The sequence below is a fragment of the Haliotis asinina genome, chromosome 2, assembly GCF_037392515.1.
Source record: "Haliotis asinina isolate JCU_RB_2024 chromosome 2, JCU_Hal_asi_v2, whole genome shotgun sequence".
In the NCBI taxonomy this organism is placed as follows: Eukaryota; Metazoa; Mollusca; class Gastropoda; order Lepetellida; family Haliotidae; genus Haliotis; species Haliotis asinina.
In genome coordinates this window covers 43,161,329-43,174,992 of record NC_090281.1, presented here as the reverse complement: position 1 = coordinate 43,174,992, position 13,664 = coordinate 43,161,329, and the positions used below count along the sequence as shown (strand labels likewise).

At 42.5% G+C, this 13,664-nt stretch overlaps 1 protein-coding gene across 4 annotated transcripts in view; it reads right to left on the bottom strand.

Moving 5' to 3' along the window:
• LOC137273738 (histone-lysine N-methyltransferase SMYD3-like) overlaps window positions 1-13,664 on the bottom strand; it is a 71,669-nt gene that overhangs the window by 49,822 nt on the left and 8,183 nt on the right. For all 4 annotated transcript variants that reach the window (XM_067806554.1, XM_067806551.1, XM_067806552.1 and 1 more), the window contains exons 6-8: window positions 10,660-10,727; window positions 9,575-9,683; window positions 3,439-3,549 (exon numbers count right to left, since the gene is read on the bottom strand). In XM_067806554.1, coding sequence (XP_067662655.1) covers window positions 3,439-3,549; window positions 9,575-9,683; window positions 10,660-10,727 — 288 coding nt within the window. The remainder of the gene's footprint in view (window positions 1-3,438; window positions 3,550-9,574; window positions 9,684-10,659; window positions 10,728-13,664) is intronic.

Genomic DNA, 13,664 nt, shown 5'->3' with positions numbered 1-13,664 from the left:
GTCCTCTTCAATATTCAACTGGGTTTGAGAACAAGATGCGTCTTCATGGATGCAAACATTCGCTGTGGGTGCCTTCATGGCAGCTCTCTCTTCTGCAAAGAGCCACTCTATGAAGGACATCATGTGTTGCGTGAGCTGTTCCATGACATGTCTGGGATCAAAATGTAGAATTTCGTGAAGGTGAATATTCATCAGCGAATACTGATGCATCACCTGACCTACAATGTACATGCGCTGAATTGGCAGACCTGCCATCCTTCGTTGAAGATGTCTGCGTCAAAGGTAATCATCCATTGACTTATGCTGCATAGCAGTTGCAGTAGCAGTCCAGCAGATTTAGATCTGTTGGTACTTGTGGAAGGCACCCGGAGGCAGAATGTCCTGATGGAACGAGTCTTTGTAGTAGATGATGAAGATTTAGATCGCTTACTCTAAGATACAGATGATTCCTTTGATCTTGATCTCTTCTGGCCGATACAGCGTCCTTCACAAAAAGAAAGTCACGCTCTTGAGATACACCCGACATCTCAAAATAATTACAAACATCAGCTGTAGCAAGAACACAGTACTTAGTGCAATTATTTACCTTACCCGACAAGACTGATGGATACCGTCTTACCTTCTATCTTGAACGTCTAAGAATAGCAAATAAAAGTTGATTAAATTCTTTAGACGATAAATGTTGACAAAGATCACAGCGGACATCAGAAGCACAGACTGTTGTGCAAGATAGACATAATTGGTGAGGATCGAACACTGACAACCGGTATCAACAAATTTTCATCAACATGTAAACAAACTATGAACCATAGTTACAAGTTGCAAACACGTGTAAAATAGGTAATTTATACACAAAAGTTTAACATCATACAATTAAATACACACACTAAAAACCCTATACAGCAAAATTTGGATTAAAGACCAAAATAAACAAGAGATATGTGCCGTATAGGGACCCCAAGTCACCCACACAACATTCCTGATGGGTGAAGGAGAGAATGACAAATATGGCTTGTCATGTGACCACTATTGGCTCCAAATATGGAGGAAAGGGAGGGTATACACGGGAGAGTATGATTTATGTCCTCTTTTGAAGAAGGGAACTTCAAGGGATTTCAAGTTTCCAATAAAACTTTGGATAGAAGAGGGAGACAAGCAAATAAGCATGAGTCAGGATACAGAAAAAATTGTGAATTACTAAGAAAGTCTCAACCCAAATATAAAGGATATTTGACTACTTTCCAAAAGGCATAGTGTATTCATAACTTCCGTCTAGGTCTGGGAAACTGATACTTGTTCCACAAGTACTACAGTATGGAACAGACTGGGATAAATATGATTCACACAACCAGGTCAATTATTAACTATGCATAGTAAAACAAATCCCTATGGAATAAATTGAAAAAACTCAAAGCAATTGTTGAGAAAACAACAGCTGTTTCAAAAGTAGAAATAAATGTGATACTCAACACATTCAATGGATATTAACTACATGACAATGAACAATGTAGCATTATCTGACCATCTGTGTAGTATTTCAGTAATGCCACAGCATGGCAGCCTCCTGGTCACCTCTTCTGTGAATTGCTAGCAGACAGTTCATGTAACAAATTGGGATGGAGCAGCATACTGTGGTGTATTCATACCGTGGTATTGGGTTTTCGGTTCAATACACCAAAATTCACTCTGAAAATATGGTGTGTTTGGTACCAAAAGTATCTTCTTACTGTATGCACATCACAAATATTCCATGTAATATAATTCTAGGTGAAATCTTCATGTAGCTACAGTTTCTGACGTCTCTGTGCCGCTATTGTCAACAACTCATGTTACTTCGATTGGATGAAAGAGATCGTGTAATAAGGCACTTTCGTTTGGGTTCCAATTCTAAGAGGATTTTTGCTCAGAACTTTAACCAAACCAACAGTGCCTTTCCACAAAATGTTCATCCTAATTCTATTGTTAATGAACCACACCGCATTGTAGCAAACTGAGACACATACTGAACCATGGCAAGGCATACCACTTCACCCCTAGTTACAAATCTGGCAGATCTGAAATTTGAACCCACAATAAAATGTTTCTCGCACTGTTAAGTGCTGAAAATCACAAAACTAAGTTGATATGCTGTCGAAGACAACGGCACCTTGGCCCTTGAGGTGGCAATATGAAGGTTCTGCACATGCCCACAGTACAAGGACACGAAGATTCCACAGTTCATGAAGACATGTCTGGGAGTATTATTTTACGCCACTCTCAGCAATATTGCAGAAATATCATGGCAAGGGACACCAGAAATGAGCTTCACACACTGTACCCATCTGGGGAATCGAATTCGGTGTCCGACATGACAAGCGAAAGTCTCTTTCTTGATTTCATGAAGTGATACGGTTCGATTCAAGTAATATCAAGGCATCTTGACTCATAAACATTGGAGTCCGGGGAATTTAATGGCCCTTGTAGGGAATATGTTGGTCCTGTGAAGGAAAAGTGTACAGAAATGTATGTTTTGATAACTTCTTTAAAGCCTGGAATGAATCATGGATCATGTTGACTAGTGGATGAAACAATGCACGTAACTGTCCTGGAAGAAACAACAAAACACGAGGAAAGTCATACATCAGCTGTGCATTCAATAAATAATATTGTGCATTTTTGAAGAGGTGATTATTTTTAATGTGTCCTTCCTCTTCATTGGGCGTACAGAGAGCACATTTGCATGTTGCATAAAAAGCAGAAAAAGATCAGCTGTAGTAGGATGACATCAGGGAAAATGGGGAAAAAGTGGAACCAGAGAAACATGGTGAGCAAACGTTGTTTTATGCAGCATTGTTCGGGCCATGAATGCAAGCGTTAAGACAATGACAGAAGAGGTAGAGTCATATTTTCACATTTTATTTATTTGTGTAAATAGGGTATCATTTTTAAAGAGTTTGGTTGTGGTAGAATTTATTGGAGTAGGATTTTATTACAGTAAGTATGATATTTATCTCCAGCTTCATTACCCCAAGATGGTCCTTGCTCTACTGTGGGAGAACAATTCTTTTGTTCTCAACTTAGAGGGCAAGTTATTCTTTAAACTCTGACTGGCCGGTTTTAAGTTGTCTGTTTTATTCTTTACAATCATCAGCACATTTTAGATAGTCTAGGAGCACCTTGTACATATGACATGACGGACGGACGGACAGCTGATTTCTGCTCCCTGCTCATCTACCAGTGCTCTGTGTTTAAGACAGAAATGCTGTATCATTGAGGTAGATGCTGCACACCATCACCTGAGCATCATTTATCTCAGTGAAAAGGAAAGAAAACCAAAATATATATCTGAGCACAAAAAACTTATGGCAGAAGACACAACTCACACCCCAGCAGGCACTGGTCGTCTTTGAAACCGTAGCACCCCTTATCCTGCTACAAAATCAACCTACTTTCACCTACCATGTCTGCCTCTGTGCATCTTCGACACTGACATGTGAAGTAGTACTGCTCCTTGAGTTGTTTCCTCCGCTCACAAGAGGGCGCTAGCTGGTCGATGTAACTGATAAGCACCTGTAAAGGACAAATTGTAATTTTCTGAATAAAATTGACATTTTATACTTATCCTGACTCATGCTTAATTGCTTATCTCTTCTTCCCTGGAGAAGGTAGTGGAATACCTGAAATCCCTTTAAGTTCCCTTCTAAAAGAAGTGGACGCAAAAAATACACTTACCCACGAGTTGCCTCCCTGTACCCGCGCACATGGTCAGCTGATCGACCATGATTGTCACTCTCTCCTTAATAATCGGCCGACACAAGAATTATAGGAATTCAGCGTGCCTGTGAGGGGCAGCTGGGAGGGCTTTCGTCATGAATCAACATTACGTCCAATATTCCCACCCTCCCCCTTCCCTTCGGGAACTTGTAACAGCGATAATTCGGTCCTGTTCTTCTAATATTCATTGTAGATTCTGGATGGATCACATCCAGTCGAACTTGTCTTCTGTAGAGGGCTTCGTTGACTGGAACATGACATCAAAAATAACTAGCGTCCTGTTGTTTCTGATGCAACTAAATGTCAAGATATTGTAATCAAGACTAGCTGCAACCCTTCTTCATGTACAAGTATCTTCATTACAAGTACAACTGTTAGTTGCTGAGCAATGACAAGAGGCCCAAACTGATGAATGCCAGAGACGTCCTTCGTGGCTATGTCTCGTAGATAATGGTTGGCAAACACCATGTTTAACTTCCAAAAGAAGCCCTCCATTATAGTTGATAGTGAGTAATTTCCATGTAGCGCTTGTGTAGAGGCCAAGGCTCTGACTTCATGTGGGTTGGAGGCTCGTGGAGGTTCCAATCCGGCTGCTTTGTAGGCTCTCAATATAACAGCTCTGATCCACACTGAGATAGAGTTGCAGGATACTTCCGTAGGTGTCTCAGTAGATACAGGGATAAAGAGGCGCTTGAAATGTTGCCTTCTAGACTTGGTACGTGCGAGGCATATTTTCAATGCTCTGACTGGACATAATGATTGGCCTTGAGTATGATGAGGTCCAAAGATCGAAGATAATGCCAGTATGTGGAATTGTCTATCCGGTTGACCTGGCAGTTGATATTTCACAATAAAGATGAGCTGTCTTTTGATCACTTGCATCAAACCATGTGCAGTTGAAGTCTACAGCATGAATTTCTGACATTCGTGCAGCTGTGCAGGCAAGTAAAAACGTCTTCTGAGTCAGCAGTTCAAATGAAGTCCGGTCAAGTGGCTTGTATGCATCACTTGTGAGATGTTGGAGCTCTAAATCTACGTTGTTGATCTTCCAACTTGAAGGAGCGTAGTAAGTTGAGTAGCTCGGGTACTTTAGTCAGCTTGATCCCTGTTTTCATGGTGATGACTGAGCTTAGCACTGCTAAGGATGTGGATAATGTAGAGCCTTTCAGACCTCTGGAATGTCAGAGATGATAAAATAACCTGCTAGCTGCAGATGTGTCACCTTCATCGCCGTGAAGCCTTTCTTCTGGCGTATGTCTCAAATCGCTTCCACTTGTCATCATATAGGGTGCGAATGGATTTCCGTAAGGCTAAAGTAACAACTTTCACTCGCTGCTCTCGCTGAGTATCCTCTGTGTTTTAAACAGGTCCACATGTGAAGTCGGAATGCAGATGGGTTGCCGTGCACCTGTTTCGTGTGGGGATGGACGAGAAGATTCTTCAAACCTGGTAGTTGTAGCGCTGGTTGTCCTAACTCTTCTATAAATGTGGGAAACCAATGTCTCATTGGCCAGTAAGGAGCAACCAAAATCAGTTGTAGGCGCTTTGTCTGTTTGATCTTCTCGATGACCTTTGGTAGCAGTACTGGAGGGGGAAACGCAAATGCATTTAGTCCTTCCCACGGGATGCTGACAGCATCTGTTGCCCAGGCTAACGGATCTGGTACTGGTGACACAAAGTTTGTTTTCTGTTAGTTGAACCTTGTTGCAAATAAGTCAATTTGCGGGGATCCGAATGTCCGGCTGATTAGTTGAAATGCCTCCCAATGCAGCATCCACTCTGTTGGTGATGGATGAAGAGGACAAGAAAAGTTGTCTGCCTTGATGTTGCAGGCTCCTGGTATGGGAGATGCTTTTATTCGGAGATTCAGACTGTCGACTTTGTCAAAGAGTTGAAACATCAGGTGTAATAGAGATGGCGATCTCATTGACCCTTGTTTGTTTATGTAGAAGGCCACTGTTGAGTTGTCTGTGTGAATCATCAGTGGCTTGTCTCTCAGTGTTGTCGACAAGTGATGGATGGAATGAATGACTGCCTTCATCTCCAACTGGTTGATGTGAAGAGCTTGATCTTCTTTGTTCCAGATCCCTGCTGCTACCTCGTTGTCTAGATAGGCTCCCCATCCTTGCAGAGAATGCGTCTACGTAGGGATGGTTGTTGAATGCCAGCTCTAACATATAAGTCCCTGCGCAGACGTTCGATTGGCGAGTCCACCAAAGTTGAAAGGGCTTCACACTGTCTGGGAGAGGAATGTCAGATGAAGAGATGAAGATTCAAGAAGCTTTGTAACGGACGCAGCCGTATTCTTCCTCTTCTGGTCATATCTTGTGTTGACATGAGGAGACCTAGTAAACACTGCCATTGTTAAAGTGTCAATGGAGAGAGTAGTGCATGCTATATCATGTCTTTAAATCTTGACCTATATGTCCTCTGGGACAACAATCTGATTCAATGTTATGATGAAACGGATCCCGAGGAACTTCAAATCTTGTTGAGGTTCCAATACCGACTTCAGATGATTTACTAACCATCCTAGTCTTGTGAGCGGTGGGGTATTTTCCAGGGGAATTTTGTTGCTGTCTGGCTGAATCTTCATGATGTAGTCGTCGTCATTGAGAATTCTTCCAGTAGAGTTGAAGAGTCCACCCACTTGAGACAGCTGTACGGGAACGGCTGAGGGTGGAAGACTCCAGTCGTTGTGGACCTGATCTTCAATGTACCGCCTCTTCCATCCCTAGACGAACGGCCGGACATCTGAGGGTGCTTGTTTCCTCCTAAGGGGCGACGAAAAGAAGTTGACTTCTCTCCTCGAGCTTTAAACTTCTTATCCCTTGCTCTTTGTACCCTGGAGAACGGGGACTTGTTGGTGTAGTGGACTTTGATGGCTCTAGATCAAGCTAGATCAAAGAAGGTGCGTCTCATAGTGGTGTCGAGTTGAGCAAGCCTGTTGTCGTCTACCTTGTAAGATCTGTTACAGGCTGTGCTGATGACTTTATATGCTTCGTCTACATCTGGTGCTCTGATGAAGGGCTCCATGCGATGAAGAGGGAAACGACAAGTGTTGAAGGACGTTGAAGGACGGCACATGTTGTTGATGAAACTTGGTTGCTGACTTGAACACTGTAGATAAAATCTCAGGAATTGTAGAAATCGGAGCTATCGGCGGGAACGTTAGCGTATTGATGTCGTCATTCTTCATCTTATAAGTATTAACTTCGTTGGAGTCCTTGAATGGTGAGACTAAGTAGAAGCCATTCGTGATCAATGATGTGACTTCACAGTCTGAAAAGAGACCTTCCTCTGGCGATGATGCTTGGCAGTATCGATCTTCCCTCTGAGAGTGCAACACATTCACTGTATGCCGACAATCCCTCTTATGTGAGTCCAAGTCTGAAGGGGATGATGACTGCTGACAGCGCCTTTGATGAGCTGGGGAGACAGAGGAAGGTCTTCTGCATTGACGAGTATACCCGCTAGTGCACCCGCGCAAGTGAGAATCCTTACTCGCACAAGTATAACCACTCGTGCGGGTGCACTCAATCGGCGTGGGTGGATTTCTCTCTGGACTGCGGCAAGATGACGGACTCTGGTGACGATCTCGTGCGGGTGTGTGCATATGCCTCCTCTTCATCTTCAGGTGTGAGTGCAGATCTAGATGACATTGTTGACGAATGCAGTTCTCTTTCTTCATCAAACCACCACTCCATTAAGCTAATCATCTGCGTCGTAAGCTGCTGCAGAAAGGCGCCTGTGTCGAACGACTACGTTGAGTGTAGTGATGGCTGAGTTCTAGAGTCGTCTGCTGCGATGACCGATGTTGCTGACAAAGTCTGAGGCGTTGATGATGCCCTCGGGGGGTCGATCTAGACGACGATGCACATTGACTATGTTGCTTGATATCTTGCTCGCTGCATAGAATCAACGGTGGCTCGTCGAAGATGTGTCATTCGTGCAGAGGGACGATCTCTTCCCCAAACGATTCCTTCATTGAAGAATGTTGATTCTGCAATGATTTGGAAGAAGAGGACTTGGTGTTCAACAATCTAGACTTCCTAGACTGCGACGGCCCTGTCTCTAAAGAAGATCTCTTCTGTGGTTTAGGGGACGACTCGCTGGACCCCAGATATGATCTGGAGAAACGCCAGACATACCACTGGAATGAATCTCAGCAGAAACAGATAAACGGTTATCCGAATTCAATTCACCCACTTCAGACATGGCTAATGTAAGCCGACATTGCCTGTCCCTCACACGTCTGTAAACAGGCCGAGTATATAAAGTAAATTCTGAATCAGATAAATTGCTGCAAAATTTACTACTATCAGAAGAACATATGGGCTTACACCCTGGGTAAACTAAGTGCAGGTCAACTGCTGACAGCTGTAATCTACACTGTAGACACTATTTCATCAACTGAGACTAAATCTCGCTTGATGAAATACATGCTAAATAAAGACACAATAATCACAAAATTGATAAAATATGATGCATATACGAAGCCAAATACCACATACAACATAAATTTAGTTAAAGGACCAAAATAACTGAAGAACTTATTGCCGTATCAGGGACCCCAGGTGCCTCCAGACGCCCTCATTATAGGAAGAGGGTGACAATCATGGCCGATTAGCTGACCATGTGTGCGTGTAAAGGGAGGCTACTCGTGGGTGAGTGCATTTTACGTATGCTCCTTTTAGAAGCCTACCTCAAAGGATTTCAGGTATTCCACTACCTTCATCCGGAAAGAGGAGATAAGCAATTAAACATGAGTCAGGATAAGGAAAAATAATGCAGATGAAATGGCACAGTGATAACAGACCAAACTACTCAATCCCAAATCCTGCTGTGAATACATAGAATAATTTGCCAGAGACTGCAACTCATAAGTGAAAGGGTGTAGTCATTAAATGTGGAAAGTCAATGAGACAACATGATGGACCTGACACCAAATGGACCAACAGCTTCTATATATTGGACAGAGTGGCTGACCTAACATCTGTTTGTGAATGTGCTGCAAACTGAGGAGACCCGTGAAGATTGGTAGAATAGGACTTCAGTAATCAATGTTTTCCATAAAAGTCGACTATGCTTGTTGTAAGAGGCGATCAGGTGGTCAGGCTCACTGACTTTGTTGACACATAATTGGTTTCCAATCAAACAGATCAATACTCCTGCTGTTATCACTGGATTGTCTGGTTCAGACTCGATCATTTAGACTTCTGCCATATACCTGGAATATTGCTAAAGGCGTTGTAAAACTAAACTCACTCTCTCCCAAACAGACGACATATGGCCAGTATTGGTCGTAAATAGCAAGTGTTAGTCCAGTGGCTCTACTTCAGCCAATTTTCTCACTAACAGATGTGTTTACCATCCAACTATTTTTCAATAGGTACTTTCAAATTTTTCATAAATTAACCTGCAATTTTGTCTTCATTTATTGTAAATATTCTTGCAGAAATAGTACATACAAGACAAAGAGAAACTAATTAGGAATCATCTTAATAACTTTGTCCTGGACCATCCAAGATCAGACAGGACTAGTATATTTTACTGTTTACTACCTCCAGACATACTGCCAAGTTGGTATTATTTGTGATACAAATGAAATGTTTGTTGGTCGGTTGTTGCACTCAGCAATATTCCAGCCATATGGCAGCAGTCTGTAAACAATCAAGTATGGACAATCCAACTGAGATATGATATCATGAGTCAAGCAAGTCCCATCAGTTACCTCTTACAACAAGAATGGGATACTGAAGATCAATTCTAAACAAGATCTTCACAGGTGATGAAATGCATGTGAGGGAGGGACACTTACTTGTGTGGGCTGGTCACCAGGTATATCTGTCAGACACCTGACTGAGAGGGTTGTCCCAGTGAACACAGCAACAGCATTAGGGACACAGCTGTGGTCTAACAGTGAGGGGCTGCAAAAACAATAAGAATTATAACAACACATATAGCAGACCATACATTCCTTTCTGATTGGTTACCAGATTTTTTCTGTTCAAAAGAAGACAAGAATAGTACAAAAAATGAGTTTCCATGGCAGTCTAAATTACTATTGCATTATGATGTGCATTTCTCCATGTATAATGCATGCTCGAATTGCCCACCCAATCTGGCATAGTAGTTCCGGTCAAATCCCAACTTAGAGCCAACCACAGAGGTGCCAGGAGCACAAGAAGTCAAATTGGTTGAGCAGCTGGCTGTGATAGGACCTTGGAAATAACGTATCAGTGGGAACACCCTGTCTATTCAATCAAGCTGAAAAGCGTTTGTTTTCTCCACTGGATCCGGAATCTGAGAGCAAAACATCAGTATCTGGTTCGTCACTCTACAGGCAAACAAATCCACCTGGAACGACCCCAACAACAGGGATAATCCTGAAAATCCTCTGATCGAGCGTACACTCATCTGGGGCTAGTATATGCCTTGAGAGAGCATCTGCATGAATTGTCTACTCCTTGGAGATAAACTGACATCAACAGTACATTGAATTGCCTGCACCACAGTAGAAACAGCAATGTCTCCTAAAGGAGTGACAAGACATAATGCAGCCTTGCTCCAGGATGTAACTCAGAGCTGTCTGGTTGTCCATCTCTAGACATACCATGGCACCACGAACTAACTCCATGTCCTACCAATCTCATTAATATTACCCGAATACCCATCTGTGAGGCACTAAAAGGTTATAGCCATACAACCTATCTCACCAGGTAACCACTCTCCTCCTGCACAGGGCCACGCAAGTGTGAATATCTCTTAAACTAAAATGGAAATAACAATCAGCACCTGATGCATTTCCTTCCAGTTTTGCTGGTGATTCAGTTACAAACAACCAGTACTTTAACAAAAGAAAAATCACAAGAAATTGTATCTGGAACTATTATGTTCACACACCTGAGATATACTCCTGACCCAATCGGCTGCATCTCACCATCGCAGATTGAGAATGTGTTAATTACCATCTGAAATTAAACAACCAACATCATTTCAACGCAAACGGGTTAAACCCTACATGCTATGCAAAACACAACTTTGCAGACCCTGACACCTTTCAGTATGGACTTAGTCACAAATCATCAAAAATGCAAATTCAACTTCTATAGTTGAAAAACAAGGTGGGGTGAAAAGTGGTTTTTAACTGGATACATAGCACATGCTCAGTGAATACATCCTAGCAATTTGAAGCAGGATGCCCAGATTATAGGGTCATGAGCAGGAGTTGGCGGACACAAACAAGTAAATAGACTACTTGTGACATAAAAAAACAAAAACATGCTGACTGTGACAAGCAGCCTACGTCACAGACAAAACTCACTGTCTGTTTTATTGACATGTGATGTCAATATGCAACAAACAACTGAATCGACCTCATACAATTTGAACTTAACACCTATCAGGCTATACAGTGTAAACAAATAGCCTGGAAGGTATAAAAATAACAAAAAAACCCACAGCCAATGAAAATCTTCATTACACTTGACTTGTCTCTCACCAACTCTTACTTGGTTCAGTATCCCAGGTGCTTCATTTCAAGCATAGTAAACCAAAGTAAAGAAACAAAATAAAATATTGCACTTTTCATTTGCCATTGTACACTTAAACTTTCTTTGTTTGATTTTTCACGGTCAGTAAGGTATATTAAGCCATCAATAAATGACAAAGTAATTTTCTGAATAAAATTGATATTTTATACTTATCCTAATTCATGCTTAATTGCTTATCTCCTCTTCCTTGTCGAAGGTAGTGGAATACCTGAAATCCCTTGAAGTTCCCTTCTAAAAGAAGCAGACGGAAAAAATACACTCACCCACGAGTAGCCTCCCCTTTCCCGCGTAATTGGCCAGCTGACCAACCACGCTTGTCACTCGCCCCTGTAAAACACCTGACACGAGAATTATAGGAATTCAGCATGCCTGTGAGGGGCAGCAGGGAGGGCTTTCGTTGTGAGTTAGGACAAGTATAAAATATCAATTTTATTCAGTAGATTACATATTTTTCCTTATCCTGACTCATGCTTAATTGCTTGCAGAATCCGACAGAAACGGCAGTGGGTCAGGCCACGCTGGATTCTGCTGGCTGTCAAAATTACGTCCAATAATTCCCCCACCCCAAAGGGAACTTGTAATGGCGATAATTTGGCCCTGTTCTTCTAATATTCATTGTAGATTGTGGGGGATCACATCCAGTCAAACTTGTCTTCTGCAGAAGGCTTCGTTGACTGGACTGTGATGACATCAGAAATAACTAGGGTCCTGCTAGTTTCTGCTAGAACTAACTGTCAAGATATTGTAATCCAGACTAGTTGACCCCTCTCCACGTACAAGTATCTTCATTACGAGTACAGGGTCATAATCACTCCTGCTAATCCGTTTAAGACATGTGCATGGACTTTCCACGAGCAGTGACAAGAGGCCCAAACTGATGAATGCAAGCGATGTCCTCCGTGGCTATGTCTTGTAGGCAATGGTTGGCAAACACCATGTTTAACTTCCAAAAGAAGCCCTCCATTATAATTGATAGCGAGCAATTCCCAAGTAGCGCTAGAGTAGAGGCCAAGGCTCTAACTTCATGTGGGTTGGAGGCTTGTGGATGTTCCAATCCTGCTGCTTTTTTGGCTCTCAGTATAACAGATCCAAGGACTGAAGACAAGGCTGGTATGGGGAACTGCCTGTCCGGTTGACCTGGCAGCTGTCTGATTTTCTTGATGACTCTTGGTAGCAGCACTGGAGGGGGGAACACGGATGCGTTTAGTCCTTCCCACGAGATGCCGAGAGCGTCTGATGCCCAAGTTAGATCTGGTACCGGTGACACAAAAGGTTGCTGTCTGTTAGTTGAACCTTGTTGCAAGTAAGTCAATTTGGAGTGATCTGAATCTTCAGCTGATTTGTTGAGATGTCTCTCGATGCAGCATATACTCTGTTGGTGATGGATGAAGAGGATGAGATAAGATGTCTGCCTTGATGTTGCAGGCTCCTGGTATGTGAGATGCTTTTATTTGGAGATACAGACTGTCTACCACGTTGAATAGTAGAAACATCAAGTGTAGTAGAGATGGAGGTCTCGTTGACCCTGGTTTATGTAGAAGGCTACTGTTGAGTTGTCCATGTGGATCATCAGTAGCTTGTCTCTCAGTGTTGTCAACCAATGATGGAAAACATGCATCACCATTTTCATCTCCAACTGGTTGATATGAAGAGCTCGATCTTCCTTCTTCCAGAAACCTGCTGAAACCTTGTTGTTTAGATGGACACTCTATCCTTGGAGAGAGATGGTTGTTGAATGCCATCTCTAACATGCAAGTTCCTGTGCAGACATTGACTGGCGAGTCTACTAAAGCGGGTATGGTCTCAAGAGGTCCATCGTCGTAACCCGGTCAGGACGTGAAACTGTGACTCAGGAACCGCTCTCATAGACCTTGTAGTAGGCATCTTCGTCTGGTCATATCCTGAGGTGACGTGATCAGATCAAGTAGATATTGTCACTGACGTAGTGATAACAGAGAGAGTAGAACTAATTCTAATCTAATCATCAGCTTGAACTTTGACCCACTGATCAACGTATTCAATGTAGTGATGAATCCAATCCTGAGGAGTGTGGATTCTCAAGTCATTCGAGTTAGTAGCCTGACAGTGAAGTCCAACTGTAGACTGAGTTGACTTCTCTCATGATGAGCTTGTATGCCATGAACATGCGTCATTCTTCGTCTTCAGATCATCAATGCTGTTCATTATGAACGAGCTGACATTCCAAGGAAGTCTATTTATAGCTGGCTGGCTGTCAGATCAGAAACTGCCATTCATTGCTGCAAGCCTCCTGATAGGCAACATTGAGTATGCTGTTAGAAGATCTCTATGCCGCCTGAAGAATCAGATGATGCTGTAGACTGGTAATCTAGTGTA